The sequence below is a fragment of the Lithobates pipiens genome, unplaced genomic scaffold, assembly GCF_037356315.1.
Source record: "Lithobates pipiens isolate NorthernLeopardFrog02 unplaced genomic scaffold, aLitPip1_a1.2 Scaffold_18, whole genome shotgun sequence".
In the NCBI taxonomy this organism is placed as follows: domain Eukaryota; kingdom Metazoa; phylum Chordata; class Amphibia; order Anura; family Ranidae; genus Lithobates; species Lithobates pipiens.
Window position 1 is genome coordinate 130,042,955 of NW_027507758.1, and position 23,163 is coordinate 130,066,117.

Sequence of the window (23,163 nt, forward strand, 5' to 3'; positions counted from 1 at the left end):
ATGCAAAGTGGTTGGAGGGAAGCTTCAGAATGGCAAAGGTGTTTTTATTACAAATTATGTGAGCAGACTTCAGTTCCTCTTTAACTGGCAATAAGAGCAACTTTCTCTGCCATACAAGTCGTAAAAATGAATGTTCCCTAAATCAGTCCTATAAATCAGACTGCCCATAGGTATGCATTTTGAGGCTTTGTTGGCTTGCGAATACATTTGATTGTTGAAAATAATATAACAGAATATGTTTGATATATCAACACATGATTATTTCCTTGAGCATTAGTACTATTTTAAAACACATATTTATTTCAAATTACTTACTTTAGATGGTGTGTTCCTTTTCGTAAATCGATAACAATCTCCCAGTAGCGAGGACCCTTCACTTTTATCTAGCAGTGAAAGGAAATATGAAAAAAAAAAAAATCTAATATGCACTGTGCAGAGGAGACAGATACAAGAGATAATAAAGCAATATCCTGCTGTTCAATTTAGTTGAATTCCCTTTTTCTCAAAGCTAACCACAGGGTGGGGGCCCATCTCCGCACAATGGAGATCACAAAAACAATGTTTACATTCAGAGAACGTCACAACTGGGCTTATACAAGAACCTATATAATCAGAGCTCAATGACATCATATGCGATTCAGTTAGGTTTAGTAACTTTTATAAAGTAGGTAAGCTAAAATTGTAACTAAAAACCCATTGCATTATTATGTGCAACAAAGATACAATGGAGAGGAGGAGTTGTGCATTTTGAAAATATCTTGTTTGCTGAAGTTTTGGGTGTGTTTAGCTGCAGGTCAATTTAACTACTTGACCTCTGGAAGGTTTTACCCCCTTAAAGACCAGACCATTTTTTGTAAGTCAGCACTGCGATGCTTTAACTGCCAATTGCAAGACTGTTCGCAAAATGCAACCTTTGTTTATTAGCAACTTCTGCGTATTTGCAACCTCAAGCAGACACCTGAGACTGTTTTGAGCAGGTCTCCAAAGAATTACCACTGGAAATTAAGAGATTTTTCATCAAGATGAAACCAATTTTCACTTAAAACAAAAAGAAGTGGACAGTGGGAGGTTTAATGCTGTTGCTGTGCTATTTTAGAGCAATAGAGAAAGCTGCTAAATTATATTAAATCTGTCTCATAACCTTCTTATTACTCTTATTCAGCATTGCCTTTCTGTGTTACAGCATACATGTTCCCCACTCTCTATGTACCTGTTTAAGAAGATGGAGCTCTGGAAGTAGAGCGGGTGCAATAAGTTCCTCTGTAGTCTCCTTGTACCACTGGGTTCCCTGTGATGAAAACATATAGAAGACGTAAGGCATAATAACGGTTATATCACAGAAGATTCACACACAGAGTTGCAAAGAAAATAAATAGACCAAAAAAACATATAGCATAGTAATTGTATGTCATCAAAAATGACCTTTCCTTTTCAATCTGCAGCGCTGTGAGTTTTTCTAAAATGCAAAGCAATATAGCAACCTAGAGGCATTCCATACAAACTTGGTGTACAGAATAGAGGTCGACCGATATATTGGCTGATATTTGTCTGTTTTTATGAAATCAGCATTGGCAGATTATTGTGCAAACCAGGCCGATTCCCGGCTGCAACACTATACCCAGCCCACATGGCCGCTTGCAGTACTGACCAGTGCCCCTGCTTCCGCTACAGCAGCATGTAAAATGAATCCTCCATCCTTCACTCGTGTGGCCCTCATTAGAAGGGAAGGAGAACGTTTCACTGGCACCACAGCTCTCCACAACGCATCCCCACCCACAGCTCTCCACAACGCATTCCCACCCACAGCTCTCCACAACGCATCCCCACTCACCCATGGCCGTGACCTGCTGCCCCAAGACAAGGTAAGTGCCGGGTGAGTGGGGGATGCACACTGGCAGCATTTGATGGGGCACAGTAGCAGAAACTAATGGGCACACTGGCAGCATTTGATGGGCACAGTGGCTGCATTTGATGTTTTTTTTTTTCAGTTTGTTTGTGCCCCCCCCCCCCAAAAAAAGTTTGAGCACCAGCCACCACTGCTGTATCCCCTCCCTCCACAGCCATCTCTCCATACCCACCTCCTTTAACCACTTAACAACCGGCCCATAGCCGAATGACGGCTACAGGGCGGTTGTTTAACTCTCATATGACGTCCTCCCAGAATGGCACGCACTTGAGAGCATCCGTGACCGCCGGGTCTACAGGACCCGGCGCATCACGGTAAACGGCCGCTCATCGCGGCCGTTAATCACGTGATCGCTCCGTCAAATGACGGAGCGATCACTTGTAAACAGACTGGCGTCATGTTATGACACCGGTTCCTCCCTCCCACTCTCTGTACCGATCGGTACAGCGGAGGGGGAAGAGATCGATGTCAGCAGCGCTGTGGGCTGCATCTGCAGTGCCCACATCGCTGCTCACCGAAATTTAACCCCTCAATGCCCACCAATACTCTGCAATGCCCACCAATACTCTGCAATGCCCACCAATACACTGCAATGCCCGCCAATACTCTGCCAATACTCTGCAGTACCCGCCAATACTCTGCAGTACCCGCCAATACTCTGCAGTACCCGCCAATACTCTGCAGTACCCTGTAAAATACTCTGCAATACCCTGCCATAAATTTCCATACCTGGAGATACCCAGCCATACTCGGAGATACCCAGCCATAGACATCCCCTTCCGCCACCCTCCGGTGCTTCTACCAACTCGCCAATACGATGAAAGCCAGAATCTTTTTTTACTTTTTTATTTCAGGCTTCCCAGCTTAGAGGTGAGATGTGGGGTCTTATTGACCCCATATCTCACTGTAAAGAGGACCTGTCATGCCATATTCCTATTACAAGGGATGTTTACATTCCTTGTAATAGGAATAAAAGTGATCAAAAAATTTATTTTTGAGGAAAAAAATGTCAAACTAAAATAAAGAAAGTAAAACGAACAATGTCCCCATGTGCTTCCCATGCAGAAGCGAATGCATACGCAAGTCCCGCCCACATATGAAAACAGTGTTCAAATCACACATGTGAGGTATCGCTGCGAACGTTAGAGCGAGAGCAATAATTCTAGCCCTAGACCTCCTCTGTAACTCAAAACACCTAACCAGTAAAAAAATTTAAAGCGTCGCCTATGGGGATTTTTAACCACTTCCCACCCGGCCAATGCATATATACGGCCGGGTGGGAGCCGTCTACTCCTGATAGGACGTTCAGGAACGTCCTTCAGGAGTAGCGGGATCGCGCGCGCGCGCGCCCGCGCAGCGGCGCGATCCCGATGTGCTCGTGTCACCCGGACACGGCACATCTCAGATCGGCAGGAGGGCTCTGTGATTGGCCCTCCTGATCCCACGACGGCCGTGTCCAATCACGGCCGTCATGTGATGTAAACAAACAGCCGGTTGCTAGGCAATCGGCTCTCCTCTCCTCACACGGAAGTCACCGCTGAGGAGAGGAGAGCAGAACGCTGCAGCCGGCTGATGATCAGTGAGTATAGGCTGCTTTTTACAGCTTTTTACTCACTGATCATCAGTGTAGTGTAAACACACAACACAGTACAAACACAGTCCCCACATATGTCCCCAAAACACACATGTCCCCAAAACATACATGTCCCCAAATAATAAAAACACATGTCCCTAATAATAAAAACATGTCCCCCACATATGTCCCACTAAAATCACGTCCCAATGATTATCTGCACACATATGTACGTGATCACCTGCACACATATGTACATGATCATTTGCGTACATATGTCCGTGATCACACAAACCAATTATTATACACTTAACGGAATTTTTTTTACCAAAAACATGTAGCAGAATACATTTTGGCTTAAATTTATGACAAAATTTGATTTTATTGGATTTCTTTTCAAATAGAAACAAGAAAATATTGTTTTTTTTCCAAATTTTCGCTATTTTTGCGCTTATATCGCAAAAAAAAAAAAACGGAGTCGTGAATAAATAACACCAAAATAAAGCTCTATTTGTGCGAACAAAATGATAACAATTTCATTTGGGTACAGTGTAGCACGACCGCGCAATTGTCACTGAAAGCGATAGAGCGCTGAAAGGTGAAAATTGGGCTGGGAAGGAAGGGGGTGAAAGTGCCCTGTATTGTAGTGGTTAAGTAGCGACGTTTGGCGCCATTCCACGAGCGTGTGCAATTTTGAAGAGTGACATGTTAGGTATCTATTTACTTGGTGTAACTTCATCTTTCACATTATGCAAAAATTGGGCTAACTTTACTGTTTTTTTTTTTTTTTTTTAAGCACAAAACTGTTTTTTTCCCCCCCAAAAAAAGCATTCGAAAAATTGCTGCGCAAATACCGTGTGAGATAAAAAGTTGCAATGACCACCATTGTATTCTCCAGGGTGTTTGCTAAAAAACCTATTTAATGTTTTGGGGTTCTATGTAATTCTCTAGCAAATAAATGATGATTTTTACATGTAGGAGAGAAATGTCAGCATTGTTCTGGGTGCTCCAGAACGCATCATGGCGCTCCCTGCATGTTGGGCCTCTGTATGTGGCCACACTGTGTAAAAGTCTCACACATGTGGTATCGCCGTACTCGGGAGTAATAGTAGAATGTGTTTTGGGGTGTAATTTGTGGTATGCATATGCTGTGTGTGAGCAATAAACTGATAATATGACAATTTTGTGAAAAAAAAAAGTAAAAAAAATCTTGATTTTGCAAAAAATTGTGGGAAAAAATGACAACTTCAAAAAGCTCACCATGCCTCTTACTAAATATCTTGGAATGTCTGCTTTCCAAAAAGGGGTAATTTGGGGGGTATTTGTACTTTTCTGGCATGTTAAGGTCTCAAGAATTAAAATAGGCCGTCAGTACTTCAGGTGTGATCAATTTTCAGATATTGGCACCATAGCTTGTGGACTCTATAACTTTCACAAAGACCAAATAATATCCACAAATTTGTACTTATTTTTACCAAAGATATGTAGTAGTATAAGTTTTGGCGAAAATTTATGAAGAAAAATTACTAATCTGCTAAATTTTATAACAGAAACGCTGAAAAATTCTTTTTTTTTTTTACAGAATTTTCGGTCTGGTTTCTTTTATAGCACAAAAAATAAAAAAACGAGCGGTGATTAAATACCACCAAAAGAAATCTCTATTTGTGTGAAAAAAAAGGACAAAAATGTCATATAGGTCCAGTGTTGCATGACTGAGTAGTAATTGTCATATAAAATGTGAGAGCACCGAAAGCTTAAAATTGGTCTGATTATTAAGGGTGTTTAAGTGCCCAGTGGTTAAAATGACAAGATTATATTTTTTTATTTATTAATAATTACAGTCTGATGATGGCTGGAAAGAAATCAAACCCAGTATGGCAGTATTTCAGTGAGCCAACATCAGGGAAGGCCAAGTGCAATATCTGCCAGAAATTGCTGAGCATGGGAACAGAAAAAGGAAAGGCTAAAAATACCACAAATATCTGGAATCATCTGAAAGTCCACCACCTCCAAGCATATAAAGATGCACAGAGGGAGAAAGAAGACGCAGCTGCTTCTTCAGCCAACTTTCAGCCCACTGTAATACAGATGTTTGATTCTAAAAGAAAAAGGCAAAATACTGATCCCCAGTCCAAGAAAATTGATCACAGAAATGATTGCCACAGACAACCTGCCCTTTACAGTTGTTGCAGATATTGGCTTCCAAAGCTTGCTGGCAACAATAGAACCAAGATATTCAATCAAAAGTGAAAAATACTACCGCACAGACATGCTGGACAGTGTGTATAAAAAGGTTACACAGCAAATTAAGAAACGAATTGCAATAGAGAATGTTGGCCCGTATTTGTCCTTTACAACAAACTGTTGGTCTGGTGAAACAGAATCACTTATGAGCCCAACATGTAATTTTATAGACAGTAACTGGGAAAGGAAACTGGTAATTCTAAACGTCAAGGCCATATCTGGCTCCCATACTGGGGACTATATCAGAGAGGGGTTCCTTAGCATGCTCAATGATTGGTGCTTGTGCTGCGAGACAACACCTTCTGTCTCATTTGCAGAGGTAAAGAATACCCTGAAGACCCTCATGATCCATGAAAAAATGTCTGGCATCCTCCACGACTCCCATGCAAAATTTCTTAAGGTATGGGCCCCGTGGTGGTCCTTCGCACTCCCTAATCTAAATTCATCAAGCCTAGGTCTCTAGATTTAACTTGACCCTGCCTCCAGGCTGGGGGCCCCCCTTTCTCTTTCTCACTCACTCTCTGCCCCTGGGCCTCTTGCTTGCTGCTCTGCTCTATTCATATCCTCCCCCTTCTCCACCCCCCCTTTTACTGGTTGTTTTCTAATTTTAGTTTTGTCCTTTGTTTGGTTTTCATTGTTTTTTCACTTTTCCACTGTGCGGCCAATCCTGCACCCCCTTGCTTGCCTTAGCCCCTGGGTCCCATGACTCGGGCATAAGGCACTGCCCCCCCCCTGGCTCCAGCTGGTGGGCTGGTGTTAAGTCTATAATTTAAACACTCATAACATATGTTCTATTTTGCACTTTTAAGTGAACCTCTTTTTTATGTTTTACGTTCATATCCCCTGCGTGGGAATTTGTCACCTGGTTCTTCCCTTCCTTTTATCTTTCAATAAAAACATTGTGCAAGAAAGAGGGCATCAGCAGTCAGCGAGTAGTGGGGGACATCATTGCCAAATTAAAGACTTGTGCTACACACTTTAGCCACTCTGTGCTTGCAAAGCAGCATCTTGGAGCCATCCAAAAAGATCTTGGCCTCCCCAGCACAGCATCATTCAGGATGTCCCCACCCGCTGGAACGCCACATTACATATGTTGCAGAGGATGCTGGAGCAGAAGCGTGCCCTGAATCTCTATGTAGCAGAACATGGGAAGTTTACAACACCTCCAGCAGAACAATGGGATATCCTCTCAAATTTGATAGATACACTGGGCTCTACTGAGGAAGTGACTTTGGATATCAGCAAGGCAGAGGCCTCCATCTCCTGCATCATCCCATGCATTGCTGTGCTGAAGATGGTGCGTCAGGCAGAGGGTCACACCACAAGGGGGATCAAAACACTTAGGCAAACCATGTGGCAAAGCTTAGAGAGACGATTCACAAAGATGGAAGATACCAAATGTTTGGTGCTGGCAACAGTGCTTGATCCTCAGTACAAGGGTCATGTATTTGCAGGGGACACACTGAGCAAAGCAAAAACTTGGCTGTGAGAACGGCACGCTATTGTGTCCGAGCAACAAAAAAGAACCACCAGTGGAGACGAAGGACCAGAACAAGGGTAGAAGAGGAGAAAGGAGGAAGCCCAGTCCCTCTGCTCTTCTTGAGAAAATGTATGCAAACGTTTTGAGGGCTCATGGAACTCCTGCTGAAGAGAATGATGAGCAATTAATTTCTGAGGATTTGGAAAAGTACCTCCAAGAGCCACTGATAGACAGAGGGACTGGTCTGCCACCGGAATGGTGGAAACAAAATGCATCCCACCTGTGCCACCTTGCACCACTGGACATTTCTCTGTCCACCTTCCTCTTCTGTTCCCAGTGAAAGTATTCAGTGAGATTGGGATCATCTATGACAATAAGAGGAGCAGGCTCACAGGAGAAAATGCAGAGAGACTGTGTTTCCTGAACTACAGTGCCTTGCGAAAGTATTTGGCCCCCTTGAACTTTTCAACCTTTTGCCGCATTTCAGGCTTCAAACATAAAGATATAAAATTTTATGAAGAATCACCAACAAGTGGGACACAATTGTGAAGTGGAACGAAATCTATTGGATATTTTAAACTTTTGTTAGCAAATAAAAAACTGAAAAGTGGTGCGTGCAAAATAATTCGGCCCCTTTACTTTCAGTGCAGCAAACTCGCTCCAGAAGTTCAGCGAGGATCTCTGAATGATCCAATGTTGTCCTAAATGACTGATGGTGATAAATAGAATCCATCTGTGTGTAATCAAGTCTCTGCATAAATGCACCTGCTCTGTGATAGTCTCAGGGTTCTGTTGAAAGCGCAGAGAGCATCATGAAGACCAAGGAACACACCAGGCAGGTCCGTAATACTGTTGTGGAGAAGTTTAAAGCTGCATTTGGATACAAAAAGATTTCCCAAGCTTTAAACATCCCAAGGAGCACTGTGCAAGCGATCATTTTGAAATGGAAGGAGTATCAGACCACTGCAAATCTACCAAGACCTGGCCGTCCCTCTAAACTTTCAGCTCAGACAAGGAGAAGACTGATCAGAGATGCAGCCAAGAGGCCCATGATCACTCTGGATGAACTGCAGAGAACTACAGCTGAGGTGGGAGAGTCTGTCCATAGGACAACAATCAGTCGTACACTGCACAAATCTGGCCTTTATGGAAGAGTGGCAAGAAGAAAGCCATTTCTCAAAGATATCCATAAAAAGTCTCGTCTAAAGTTTGCCACAAGCCACCTGGGAGACCAAACATGTGGAAGAAGGTGCTCTGGTCAGATGAAACCAAAATCCAACTTTTTGCCCACAATGCAAAACGATATGTTTGGCGTAAAAGCAACACAGCTCATCACCCTCAACACACCATCCCCACTGTTAAACATGGTGGTGGCAGCATCATGGTTTGGGCCTGCTTTTCTTCAGCAGGGACAGGGAAGATGGTTAAAATTGAGGGGAAGATGGATGCAGCCAAATACAGGACCATTCTGTAAGAAAACCTGTTGGAGTCTGCAAAAGACCTGAAACTGGGACAGAGATTTATCTTCCAACAAGACAATGATCCCAAACATACAGCAAAATCTACAAAGGAATGGTTCACAAATAAACGTATCCAGGTCTTAGAATGGCCAAGTCAAAGTCCAGACCTGAATCCAATCGAGAATCTGTGGAAAGAGCTGAAAACTGCTGTTCACAAACGCTCTCCATCCAACCTCACTGAGCTCGAGCTGTTTTGCAAGGAAGAATGAGCAAGAATTTCAGTCTCTCGATGTGCAAAACTGATAGAGACATACCCCAAGCGACTTGCAGCTGTAATCGCAGCAAAAGGTGGCTCTACAAAGTATTAACGCAAGGGGGGCCGAATAATTTTGCACGCCCCACTTTTCATTTTTTTATTAGTTAAAAAAGTTTCAAAAATCCAATAGATTTTGTTCCACTTCACAATTGTGTCCCACTTGTTGGTGATTCTTCACAAAAAATAACAATTTTATATCTTTATGTTTGAAGCCTGAAATGTGGCAAAAGGTTGAAAAGTTCAAGGGGGCCGAATACTTTCGCAAGGCACTGTACAACCTGAAGCTCTTAACCTGGGAGGACCAAGAGTACTTTTAAGTGATGGATGCGGGTGAAGAAGAGAATCCGGTAGTGGAACTGGAGCAAAAAGCCTAAAACTAAAGAAAATTTGCACTTTTGTATTGTTTACAAACTTACCTCAATAACGGCCATTATCTATTGCTGTTGATTACATTGATTTCTTTCAAAAGTTTTGATTACCTCACCTGTTTTTGTGTATTTTTAAGATACATAGTTGTTTATCTAAATTACATACATGTGCACTGACTGGAGGCTTATGGTATACTTCTGTTGTTTAATAAATGGTTAATTTAGGCAATTTTCTATATCCCTTCTTTATTATTTAACTAAACAGTTAGATGTTATAAAAAGAAGGGAAAAAAAAAAAAAATCAAAAAAAAAATCTGCATCATATATCGGCTGCCCAGATTTCTAAATATCGGCATTGGCCAGAGAAAAACCCATATCGGTCGACCTCTAGTGCAGAACGCCCCCCAGAAATGTAATTTTGCCCATTCGATCACTGATCTAATCGGACAATGCTTGTCTGATTAGATCACCGATTTTCCCAGAAGCCTGCTCTAAGGTGCACGGCAGATTTTAGGCATCCTTTGCAGCAAACATTTCATTTTTGATGAGATACTCCAAAATGATTGATCACAACTAAAATGGATTCAGACACTGCCAATTTCCTCACTAGAACTCTACAAGAGCATCAGCCGATTAATAATGAAAAAGTCACTTCAGTTCACATTCACTGTGCACACAGAGCTTTTCCTTCAGAGCAATAAAAAAAAGAGAAATCTACAACAAAGATAGGTAAAAACCTTGCAATGTACATTGGTCACTCAAAGGGAATTGCAAATCTCAGCAAAAGTGGAATTACCCTTTATGACAGATCCAGGTGATAAAACACAACCAGATGCTGAAGCCTGCTTAAAAACCAAGGAGCTACCTTACTTCTAAACCCTCCCAAGTATCCCTGAATCTGCAATCTATCCCTCAAGTTCTTATGAGGCTGGGTTAACACCTCCGAAGGATGCAGCTCACAGCAGGGGTCCAGTGCGTCCCTGTTCTCCATTTCAGGGACGTATCAGGGACACATTTTTGCCTGAAACTGAGCTAAAGACGCACAGCGAACCAGTGCCAGTACCAGAGCCGATCCGCAGCCGCAACGGGGATATGTGAACTGTCTCCATAGAGAACCGTCACAATCTCCTGTAATGCGAATTGGATGCAGGGAAACCTGCATCCAATTCGCATAGGTGTTAACCCAGCCTTGAAGTGGGATTGTACAAACCCCCAAAACACACGAGGAAGCATAGACCTTGGCATCTACTAAGATGGCTCCCTCCACACAGAGACACACTGAAGAACAAGGCATGGTAAGTCAGCAATAGCGAGAAGATCAGCTGTAGAGAAACCACTTGTGACACATCCTCTTTTTTTCCCACTTGCATTTATGGGCACAGATTTTGGCTCTTTAAAGTCTGTTACAAGCATGAGTAAGAAACATAGCTGCTCATTTAGGAAGTTATATTTTACTCTGAAGTACACATTGCTTTCATCACTGAAATTAGTCATTCAAGTCTTGGTGATGCAAGTTTGTAATGCAAAAAATCTTAAAGTGGAACTAAACCCTGCTATCCTGCCATCTTAGCCTCTGTTTGACTTGCATGTCATTAGTTGTGACATCTATCATTTGATAGTTTGATAGCTTGGTTGAGAACACAAGAAAAAGTTATATTCAAGGCATCCCGTGAATGATAGCGGTTTTAGGAAAATTGTCAAAATCAGCTAAAATGGTTTGCGGGCTATTTTATACAAAACAATAAATAATAATCATTTACAAACACAAGGTACACTGTTTTGTAGAGCATTTTGAGTTTTCAAACAAAGCAAAACATCTGATAGACTATTATGGATAACTGCTTTATTTTCTTTGTTCTAATTCAAATTGACTCCAAAAGGTGAAAAACGTAATTGAATTTTGCTGTATTTCACAATGCAATCTAAATGCCTGAAATCACATTTTCAAAAACGCCCAATAACAAAAGTCCTGCATTTGGATGCATTATGGTGCACTTTGCCATTTAAGACAAAGTTCCATTCTAAACATTGTGCAGTACATATGAAAATCCAAGTTATAGTAGGAATGAGCCCTAACATCTCTACCACTTTTGCACATATGGCCATTATTAAAAACGTTTCTTCATCCAATAAACATAATCCCCTACTCCTGCACCCTCTAACTAATCGCCCAATATTGTGAGCATTGTTCTTTTTGAGGGGTCGCAAGGGTGGGCAACAAGACTGGCCCAAGGTGGGCCTGAAATGAAACACTGAATCATCTGTTCCCATTAGCAGAAGAGGCGCCTTTGACAGCAAATTTAGGCAGGTTAAAAAGGGGCATAGGAGAGTTTTTTTTTTTTAACCAAGGAGGAGAGTTTTAATAACTCATATAAGACTGATATAGTCAGCACAGCTTTGTCATTCATAAATCTCTACACGATAATGCCCAATAAAATAAATCTCCATCCAATACTTTTTTATTTTGGATAACATTGGAAGTGACAAATCCCCCAATAATATGCGCTTATACATCAGAGTGCCCAGATCGGCACCAGCTCGATCAGCATATCTGTATATATCTGAAAATGCTTGTGGATCCCTTGTCCTGGAGATGAACCTGTTCAACTTTGTAACGAACCTGGATGCCAGAAGATCCACATCCCAGGTGACTGGCTGGCGACAGATCCTTGAACACCTCTGGGTAAAGAGTCGACTCCCCTGGAGATAGTTGTTAACGGCTAAGAAAATCCACCTGCCATTTTTCCATGTCTGGAATGTGGACAGCAGACAATGCAGGAACATGGAGTTCCACTCAAGACAGGATTGCGATTTACTTCCTCCGGAGCAGACTGACTTCTGGTGCCGCCTTAAAGATTTATGTGCGCCTGTGCCATTGCACTGTCTGACTAGACTCTGAGAGGAGAGATTCATCTTGCCCTACTGCATTGGTCGGTGCAGCCTTCCTGTCAATTTCATAATGTTGATGGGCAACTACCTCCTCTGTATTGACCAAGTTCCCTGGACTAAGACATTTTCCAGAACACCACCCTAGCCCATCAGGCTGGCATCCGTCATCAGGACCCTTAGTGATGGAACAATTTTCCCATCTCTAGCATCTATGAGGAGATCCAGCAGTCTAGAGACAGTCTTGTGCTGAACTTCAATGACATTGGGGGAATCAAATGGCTGCATCCTCCTCTTCCATGCTGCTAAGACATTCCATTGTAGGGGCCTGGAAAAAAACTGGGTAAAGGGTACTGCCTCAAAAGGAGGTTACCATTTTTTCTAGAGCTTTCATGCAAAAGAGAAACGGAGGGATTTGTCTTGAGCAAGTACATCTGGGCCCTCAGAGCAAGACTACTATCTAGCGTTAAGCCTATTCCAACCTCTGGGTTTGGGCTAAGGTCGACGTCTGTAAAGTCAGAACTCATCTAAACTGCTCCAGCGTGTGCACTGTGAGAGACACATTATTAATATCCAGCAGAGATTGCTTCCTCAGAAGTAAGGATACACCAGGTACGCAGGTGCCCCAGAACTAGAGCCAGAGCCCTTGGTAAACATTCTGGGAGCTGTGGACAAGCCAAACAGCAGGATCACAATCTGAAAGTGGCAGTACTCCACCAAAAACGACATAAACCTTTGGTGAGGTCTATGATAATCCACTGACGCCAGGAAATCTCTCTGTTGGAGCAAGGCCACCACTGACTGCACCAGTTCCATCTGGAAGTTCTGCGCTCTTAGAAACTTTGGCTACAAAAACAAAAGAAAGTGAAGCGCACTGTGTGTTTTAGTTTGTGCACACTCGAAACTTGGCAAGTCTCTTTAGCTTCAAGATCGAACAAACATAATGATTAGGTTTTGGAACTGTGAAAAAGTCAGAGTAAAAATGGCAAAACCTTTCAGCTTCTGGAACTTGAGGGGAAAACTGAGTGCTTGTAGAGCAATAAAAAAACAAAAAAACAAAACAAAAAAAAAAACAAACACACTTGAAAGCATAAAGTACAGAGAGGGGAAAGCTCTAATAATCCAGTTTGCAGCCACAAGCCACTATATTGCTGAAGCGCTGTTGTGCACGAAACATGTCAACCCTCCTACCTTTTTTCTTCTCTTATTGCTGTGATGTTTTTTTCTTGAACTTTTGATACTTTATGAAAGAACTATCATTTCCAGTGGAGTGTGCAGGCAAGCACCTCTATTTGTAAATTGTATATGGGGTAGTGTGCTCAACCTGAAGGGGTGTTACCCTTGTGTGGACATATTGTGTACCCACTCATCTGCAATCTTTCCCTGCCCAAGCTCTGCAAACATCCACCCATGCAAGCGAGCGGGGGCACCCCTTCATTGTGAAGGGGACTTGCTCCCCAGCTTAGCAGACTTCAAAGTTAATGGTTTCTTACAGAATTGGGAATAGGGATTGGGATTAGAGTCCGTGTCTGAGAATGGTGAAAGGAATGCTTTGTTGAAATAGAAAGAGCATCAGGTTTTTTAACTGTAGACTTAACTTTCTTTTAAAAGTGGTAACAGAGTACATTTACCCGCAGTCACCTTCTAAATGTATTCATTTAATGCGGGACCAAAAAAAATTTTCACTTTGAAAATGTAAGCATTCCACATGTTTCTTGCAGGGTAATTCCACCGACCAACACATCAGCCTATTTCCCATAGTGGACTTGGTCACATTTTAAACGGTACTCATAAACATACATATGCAAAGCCGTTTCTTCTATCCAGGCCCTCCCTTTTACTACAATGTTGGAAAAGGCCTCCTTGCCATGATAATCATAGATATGGGTCATATGCCAAAACAGCTGTTTCTTCTTGCTGCATTAAAGATGGAACTGCTTCTATTGCTTTCTATTGGCAAAAAAAACAGAACATATCAGTAGTATTCTGCCTTTTTAAACTTATGTACTGCATTCCAATATAATAAGTACCAGGGAACTCTATGTTTTATGTTGATAATTGATGAAGTGAAAAAAAAAAAAAAGTCTGTGCTATAGCTTACTTTATATGTAACCTCCAGCAGTACATAGCAGGGTGTGTTGGTGTCTACATCCACAGGGACCAGGAGCCTCGGCTCAGCAGCCAGCACATAGAGGTGACGTAAAGCTTGCAGATGATACCTGTATACACACAAGCAATAAATATATCTTGGTCATTATTCCATACAATAAGTTTTGCAGAGTATAAACCACTGTACACCTCTTGCTGTAATGTATGTCCATATGTTCTGTAAAAGTGAAATATCCTTACCTTTATAACTTTACCAACCAGACCAATACAAATAATGTATTAATTAGAAAATAAATCCTAAACAAATCCCGAAGAGATGAGCAGTTATTGGCTCTAGGGCCATGTCCGAAAAAAGACAGCCATTGCAACCAATATACTGTATTTATTGGCGTATACACTCACTTTTTCACCATGAAAATCAGGTGCAAATAGCGTGTGCGTGTTATACGCCAAGACTTCTTAAATTTTAGCTGCCTTGGAGGGGACAGGGACGAGCACCATCAGATTACATACAGTGAGAATCTCATGTTTACTTGGCGGCCTCTGTAATAGGTCCCCTTCTCATGTGCTGCTATTGGACCACTGTTCTGTCTATCATAGGAGATTCTCACTGCATGTAATCTGTCAGCGCTCTTCCCACCCCCTCCCTGTCCCCTCTAAGCTGTAGATGGGCATCGATCAGACTGCACCGATGGAAATGGTGAGGCTGCTGCATTGATGTAGACTGATGAGGCTGCATTAATGACACTTGTGAGGCTGCAGATGGGCACTGACCCTTATTTTGCTTCAAAGTTCCTTATTTAAAATTTTATTTTTTTCCCTGAAACTTCTCTCTTAAAAGAAATGTGCGTGTTATATGCCGATAAATACGGTATTTAGATTTGGCGTAGAAAAGTGTAAATATTAAACTCTCAGGAAACGGAGAGGTACTTATTAACCATCTTTTTTACATGAAGCTGCTTTATTTTAAAGTGGAACTTTAGTCAGAAAATGATATCCTGATAGATGACTTCAGGCTGGCCCCTTTTACAGGTATAGCCATGTAAAACATTGAAAATAAGTATCTATACTGTTTAAAATCCAGTAATACACTCTCACCCTGCTCTGCACATGCTCAGTTGCTCTCTATTCTCGGCACAGTGCTTAAAATCAGCACCACTAGAGACCGATCAGCTGACAGCTTTCAGATTTATGGTTATCCCCTACCCACCCGCCTTCCATGTTCAGCTTCTGAAAGGGATTTTAGAAATACGCAGATTGGAGTATATAACAACTCAGGTGGGAGATGCCATAACCCAGTTTAATAGTATATGGGATTCGTCAGAGTTTGGTTCCCCTCCAGGTCTTGACTCATCAAGACTGGCAGGGACTTGGACTCCCATGCTTGGCCACCCCCTCCATCTCATGTCCCAGTTCTCTTAACCACTTTAGCCCCGGAAGAATTTACGCCCTTCCTGACCAGAACAGTTTTTGCAATTCGGCACTGCGTCGCTTTAACTGACAATTGCGCGGTCGTGCGACGTGGTTACTAAACAAAATTGACGTCCTTTTTTCCCCACAAATAGAGCTTTCTTTTGGTGGTATTTGATCACCCCTGCGGTTATTTTTTTGCACTATAAACAAAAAAAGCAACAATTTAAAATAAAAAACGCATTCTTTTTTGCTATAATAAATATCCCCCAAAATATATATTATATATATATTATATATATATATATATAAATTCCCTCAGTTTAGGCCGATACGTATTCTACATATTTTTGGTAAAAAAAAAAAAAAATTGCAATAAGTGATTATTGATTGGTTTGCGCAAAAGCTATAGCGTTTACAAAATAGGGGATAGTTTTATGGCATTTTTATATATATATATATACATATATATATATATATTTATTTATTTATTAATGGCAGCCATCAGCAATGTTTATCATGACTGCGACATTATGGTGGACACATTGGACATTTTTGACACATTTTTGGGACCACTGGCATTTATACAGCAATCAGTGCTATACAAATGCATGGATTCCTGTGTAAATTACACTGGCAGTGAAGGGCTTAACAACTAGGTGGCAGTGTAGGGGTTAAGTGTGTCCTAGGGGCGTTTTGCTAACTGTGGGGGGTGTGGCTGTGTTTTACACATCACTGATCTCTACTCCAATCACAGGGAGCAGAGATCAATATCACTGTTGCTAGGCAGAACAGCGAGATGCTGGTTTACTTTAGCATCTCCCCGTTGTTCCTCTCTGTGAGGCAATCGCGGGTATCCCCGCGGCGATCAAGTCCGTGGGACCCGGCTCACGGAGCTCCCAGCGGGCATGCCGCCGGCGGTGCGTGCCCCCGCTGCTTCTTAAAGGGCAACTTACAGGTATGTGATTCTGCCTGTACGTGCCCTTCTGCCGACGTATATCGGCGCAAGGCATTCGGGAAGCGGTTAATCCAGACCCCTGGTATAACTCCCATTTATTTTCTTTTAAAAATGTTTAATAATAACTTTTACAGATCTGTGACCCACAATGTTCATGGATCATTACGTGTAATCCTGTTTTCAACTGTGATGTCTTTTGTATAGGACTTACAGTGGTGTGAAAAAGTGTTTGCCCCCTTCCTCATTTCCTGTTCCTTTGCATGTTTGTCACACTTAAGTGTTTCGGAACATCAAACCAATTTAAACAATAGTCAAGGACAACACAAGTAAACACAAAATGCAATTTGTAAATGAAGGTGTTTATTATTAAAGGTGAAAAAAAATCCAAACCATCATGGCCCTGTGTGAAAAAGTGATTGCCCCCCTTGTTAAAACATACTATAACTGTGGTTGTCCACACCTGAGTTCAATTTCTCTAGCCACACCCAGGCCTGATTATTGCCACACCTGTTCACAATCAAGGCATCACTTAAATAGTAGCTGCTTGACACAGTAAGGTCCACCAGAAGATCCTTAAAAGCTACACATCATGCCGAGACCCAAAGAAATTTAGGAACAATTGAGAAAGAAAGTAATTGAGATCTATCAGTCTGGAAAGGGTTATAAAGCCATTTCTAAAGCTTTGGGAATCCAGCGAACCACAGTGAGAGCCATTATCCACAAATGGCGAAGACATGGAACAGTGGTGAACCTTCCCAGGAGTGGCCGGCCGCCCAAAATTACCCCAAGAGCGCAGCGACGACTCATCCAAGAGGTCACAAAAGACCCCACAACAACGTCCAAGGAACTGCAGGCCTCACTTGCCTCAGTTAAGGTCAGCGTTCATGCCTCCACCATCAGGAAAAGACTGGGCAAAAATGGCCTGCATGGCAGAGTTCCAAGGAGAAAACCACTGCTGAGCAAAAAGAACATCAAAGCTCGTCTCAATTTCTCCACAACACATCTTGATGATCCCCAAGACTTTTGGGACAACATTCTGTGGACCGATGAGACAAAAGTGGAACTCTTTGGAAGGTGTGTGTCCAAGTATATCTGGCGTAGAAGGAACACTGCATTTCATAAAAAGAACATTATACCAACAGTAAAATATGGTGGTGGTAGTGTGATGGTCTGGGGCTGTTTTGCTGCTTCAGGACCTGGAAGACTTGCCGTGATAAAAGGAACTATGAATTCTGCTGTCTACCAAGAGATCCTGAAGGAGAATGTCCGACCATCTGTTCGCGTACTCAAGCTGAAACGAACTTGGGTTCTGCAGCAGGACAATGATCCTAAACACACCAGCAAGTCCACCACCGAATGGCTGAAGAAAAACAAAATGAAGACTTTGGAGTGGCCTAGCCAAAGTCCTGAACTGAATCCTATTGAGATGTTGTGGTATGACCTTAAAAAGGCCGTTCATGCTCGAAAACCCTCTAATGTAACTGAATTAGGACAATTCTGCAAAGATGAGTGGGCCAAAATTCCTCCAGGACGCTGTAAAAGCCTCATTGCACGTTATCGCAAACGCTTGGTTGCAGTTGTTGCTGCTAAGGGTGGCCCAACCAGTTATTAGGTTTAGGGGGCAATCACTTTTTCACACAGGGCCATGATGGTTTGGATTTTTTTTCACCTTTAATAATAAACACCTTCATTTACAAATTGCATTTTGTGTTTACTTGTGTTGTCCTTGACTATTGTTTAAATTGGTTTGATGTTCCGAAACACTTAAGTGTGACAAACATGCAAAGGAACAGGAAATGAGGAAGGGGGCAAACACTTTTTCACACCACTGTATTGTGTAAATTTTGTAAAACTTTAATAAAAATACAATTATGAAAAAAAAAGATGTACTGTTGCTGAAGGGGAGAGAAAGTAACAGGAATGACATAGGCTGTGTGGAGGGAAAACGGATTGGGGTGGGGAGCAGGAGGAGTGACAGGACAAACTCTATTGGCAGGGAGACAGACACAAAAGAATTAAAGGAAGTCCAGCCAAAGCTTGTTTGGATGGTCTTCTCCTATGGATCACAGGAGTGCAATTTGTTTTGCACTCCTGTGATCCGTTTTCAGCACAGAGCGGACTGAATTCGGCTCTGTGCTGACGTCACCAATGTCAGTACAGGCACCGTGTCATCCTGACAATGGAAGTCGGGATCCACCCGGTGCCTGGACTGACACCCGGCTCAGCCTCTCAGTCACTGAGAGCATGGGACAGCCCGCACCGCCCCCTCCACAAATATAAGTTTACAATAGAAAAACTTCATAACACAGTGTATTCAGTCACATCATATAAAATCAGTCACAATGTACTTATGAAGAGAGTCTCAAGTTGTTCTATCACATACATATACTGAGACATTAAAAGCTTTTATTCCGAAGCAAATAAGAGGTGTACAAACACAATCTACTGGCTTTCCAGAAACTCAAACCTTATCCCAGACAGCAAGCATACATATATTTCAATAGAAATATTACGTAAAAAATTAAAGTGGAACAGGAGGTGAAGTGTAACTCAAACTTTAACTGCTAATGGTTGATAATGACTTCTCTTAAAGTGAAGTATCTGTGAGAGATGTGAATGTTTCTAATTGCTTTCAGTAGATTACCATTAACAGCACAACATAAAAGACAAAGTTTGTTTCTTTGTTTACTGATGTTCTGTCACACTGTACTACAATTAGTTATTGGCACTTTGTATAATTTTACAATGTGAATTTTTGCACTCTGCCATTGAATTCACTTGTAATAAAAAGTTTTTTTTTTTCATGTTTGATAGAGTAAGGGTAGGCTATAACCCCTGTCAGTTTCTTTTTTGCAATTTATGTCCCATTGAGGAAATTTTGTTTTCACTTTCTGTCCCATAGCAAAAACAGGATGTGAGGGGAAATCCCTCCAAAGTGAAGGGATCTCTAGTGGTCATCAGAACTATGTCCCCATTGGAAGATTTTCCCCTCTAAACCTGTTTTGGTGACAATTCAAAATTTTAGATTTTTTTAAAGTGATTTTAAAGTCTCTTTTTTTTCATATAAAAATAACAAACATGTCAAACCTGTCTGCCTTGTTTCAGTGGATTTGGCACAGAGCAGCCTGGATCCTCCGCTTCTTGGGTTCCACAGCTTGCTATGGGGGCACCCAAGCCGAGTCACAGCTCTGTGTGTCTATTCAGACACAGAGCCCTGACCCCTCTCTCTCTTGATTGGCTAGCTGCCTTTGATTGACAGCAGCTGCAGCCAATGGTATCATTGCTGTGTCTGGGCCAATCAGCAGGGAGAATCTCGGATGGCTGAGACAATTGTGGACATCGTTGGACAGAGAGGGACCTCAGGTGTTGGGAGGGAGGGTGCTGCACACAGAAGGCTTTTATCTTAATACATAGAATGTATTAAGATAAAAAAAAAAAAAACCTTCTGACTTTACAATCCCTTTAACTTTCACTCTCAGTGATAACAGTAAGGGCTCTTTCACGTGGGCAGTCCGCTTTGCTCAGCGGGGGATCGATCCACTGATCCCCGCTGAGCAGGCAGATGACAGGTCCGTCTCTGCTCACTGTGCAGAGACAGACCTATCAGAACCCTGCACTCCTCTATGGGGAGATCGGATGATGAAGGACCGCCTGCCCGTTTTCATTCAATCCCATCCTGCAGATGGATGGAAAATAGGGTCACCATCCGTCTGGATTTCACGGAGAGGGTCAGATAGGATATCAGCGGACATGTCACCGCCGATCCACAGAGGTGAATGGGGTCTCTGATCAGATCTGCCTGAAAAACTGGCAGGCGGACCTGACTGGAAAGCCGTGTGAAAGGGGCCTAAACAGGGCAAATAAAGAGGGTGAATCTCCCTAAGGGGGGGGGGGGGGGGAAATAGTTTTTCCTTTAGTTCTACTTTAACTCTACAGGCAGAATTCAAAGTAACGATATAAAGATATATTTTAGATAGACAGTTACCTGTTATCTGTGCTGTGAACAGGAAAGTGAGGATAGAGAGCACAAAGCAGAGCTGCTATAGAAGAATTTGAGGTGCTTAATGAATACCTGAAGAAAAAATTAAAATATTACACAAAGTTGAAGTTATCAAGAAAGATAAACAACTGAAGTAGCCATTCCTGAGCAGCCAACATTATTTCCAACAAGCCTTTATCAGCCTAGAATGGCAGAAAACATCTTACATGGATAGATTCATAGATGCATGTAAGGGTGTTCTGGCAGATAGTGTCCTGCCATCATATAGTGTCCGGCAGAAGAAGCTTCGGAAAATCTCTGAAGATGAATGGCGCCTGCGCCGTGAGTGGAGGTGGTAGCCCCACCATCCAAGCGGACATAGGGTTTGGAAAATTAGAGGGCCTCTCGCGGGTGAGCTTCGCTCGCCACGCTTCGGGCTCGGCCTCACTGCGCTCGGCTCTTTTATATTCCTACTCTATGTCCACTTGGATGGTGGGGCTAGAATCTGGACTCACAGCGCAGGCGCCGTTCATCCTCGGGTATTTTCGGAAACTGTGTGTGCTGTGTACTGCGCATGCGCAGTACACAGCGGACACTATGCGATGGAGACCATATATAATAGGACACCGGCACTTTAACATGCATGATTTGTGAGTGCTATTGATATAAAATAACTTCCCCTGGAAGGCAACTACTGTTAAACATCGCTTTTATAGATATAGCTATCCCTATACATCTGCACAAGAACTTTCTGTTTTTATTATCATTAATCACCTTACATTGCAGTTCAATGCGACTAATCCATGTCACTACAGGACACTGGAGCCAACAAAAAAAAAAAAAAAAAAACACAGCGTGTGGATGGGGAACAGTTATTTGACACACCAATCTTGTTGGATACCTCCAGCAGCCTAAAATCAGCATCCCAGCAGAGTTTTAAGGTACAGTGTATATAAAAACTCTACACACCCGTTAAAATGTCAGGTTTCTGTGATGTAAAAAAAAAATTAAACAAAGATAAATCATTCATAACTTTGTCCACCTTTAATGTGACCTAAAAACTGTACAACCCAATTGAAAAACAAACGGAAATCTTTTTTTTTGGGGGGCGGGGGAGGGGAGGATTAAAATAATAATAATGTGGTTACACAAGTGTGCACACCTTCTTATACGTACAGGTAAGCCTATTTGTCTGCCCGTGCCATTCTGCCAATGTACATCGGCGTGCGCTGGTCGGGAACTGGTTAACTTTGTCTCTTTTTTTTACATCACAAAAACCTGACATTTTAACAGGGATGTGCAGACTTTTTATATCCACTGTATAGGCCACCATAAAGGTAAGCATTTACCCTCTTCTACTACAGGCTAGGCTTAGTTGAATTTGTACCAAGCACTGAAAAAGTACCTCAACATGTACCTCCACTTTTGCAGCAAAACTGGGATAACACCTGTTTCATATTTTTTACATGTACCCATTCACATAGCATAACTTAAAGCGGAGGTCCACCCTAAAGTGGACCTTCCGCTCATTGGAATCCTCCCCCCCTCCGGCGCCATAATTGGCACCTTTCAGGGGGGTGCAGGTACCTGTACAGTACAGGTATCTGCACCGACTTCCGGCATAGCCATCTGCGGAAAGGGGCGTAGATTACGCCCCTTTCCGAAAGTCCCCCGCTGCCTGCTGGGAAACACACGGATCCCAGAGGCAGCGGGACCATCCTTATTGCGCAGCGCGACTCGTGCATGCGCAGAAGGGAACCGGAAAATGAAGCCGAAAGGCTCCACTTCTTGATTCCCATACCCAAGATGGCGGCGGCAGCACCCGAGAGACGATCGAGAGATCGGCTTTGGGTGCTGACATCGCGGGCGCACTGGGCGGGTAAGTGTCCTTATTTTAAAAGTCAGCAGCTGCAGTATTTGTAGCTGCTGGCTTTTAAAAAAAAAAACGGCGGAACTCCCGGCGGACTCCCGCTTTAAAGTGACACTAAAAGTTTTTTATTTTTTAAATAACAAACATGTCATCCTTACCTCCACTGTGCAGCTTGTTTTGCACAGAGTGGCCTTGAAAGGTGTTTTCTGGGGTCCCCCGGCGGCTCTCTCAGATAAGCCCCTGGGAAACACTCTCCCGGGGGGTTACCTTGTGGGTATGCTCCCGAGTCCTGCATTCGGCGTCCATAGCCGCCGACTGCAGGACTCAGCCCCGCCTTCATTCAATTTGATTGACAGCAGCGTGAGCCAATGGCCACGCTGCTATCAATCTATCCAATGGAGGGCCAAGAAGCCCGGGCTACGATCGAGCGTGGGACTTTCAAGGGCTCAGGCAAGTAAACCGAGGGGCTCGGTAATCAATAGATGTTTTTTCACCTTAATGCATAGGATGTATTAAGGTGAAAAAACATGAACCTTTACAAGCCCTTTAAAGAATATGTATAAATTGCAGATAGCTATGACATGTTCTACTGAGAAACATCAAA

General features: G+C 42.6%; 1 protein-coding gene across 1 annotated transcript in view; it reads right to left on the reverse strand.

The window, feature by feature from the left end:
• The window catches only part of ANAPC1 (anaphase promoting complex subunit 1), a 175,766-nt gene that overhangs the window by 24,014 nt on the left and 128,589 nt on the right, over nucleotides 1–23,163 (reverse strand). The window contains exons 39-42 of the mRNA XM_077486110.1: nucleotides 20,696–20,782; nucleotides 14,335–14,452; nucleotides 1,211–1,288; nucleotides 316–383 (exon numbers count right to left, since the gene is read on the reverse strand). Of these exons, the coding sequence (XP_077342236.1) occupies nucleotides 316–383; nucleotides 1,211–1,288; nucleotides 14,335–14,452; nucleotides 20,696–20,782 (351 nt within the window). The remainder of the gene's footprint in view (nucleotides 1–315; nucleotides 384–1,210; nucleotides 1,289–14,334; nucleotides 14,453–20,695; nucleotides 20,783–23,163) is intronic.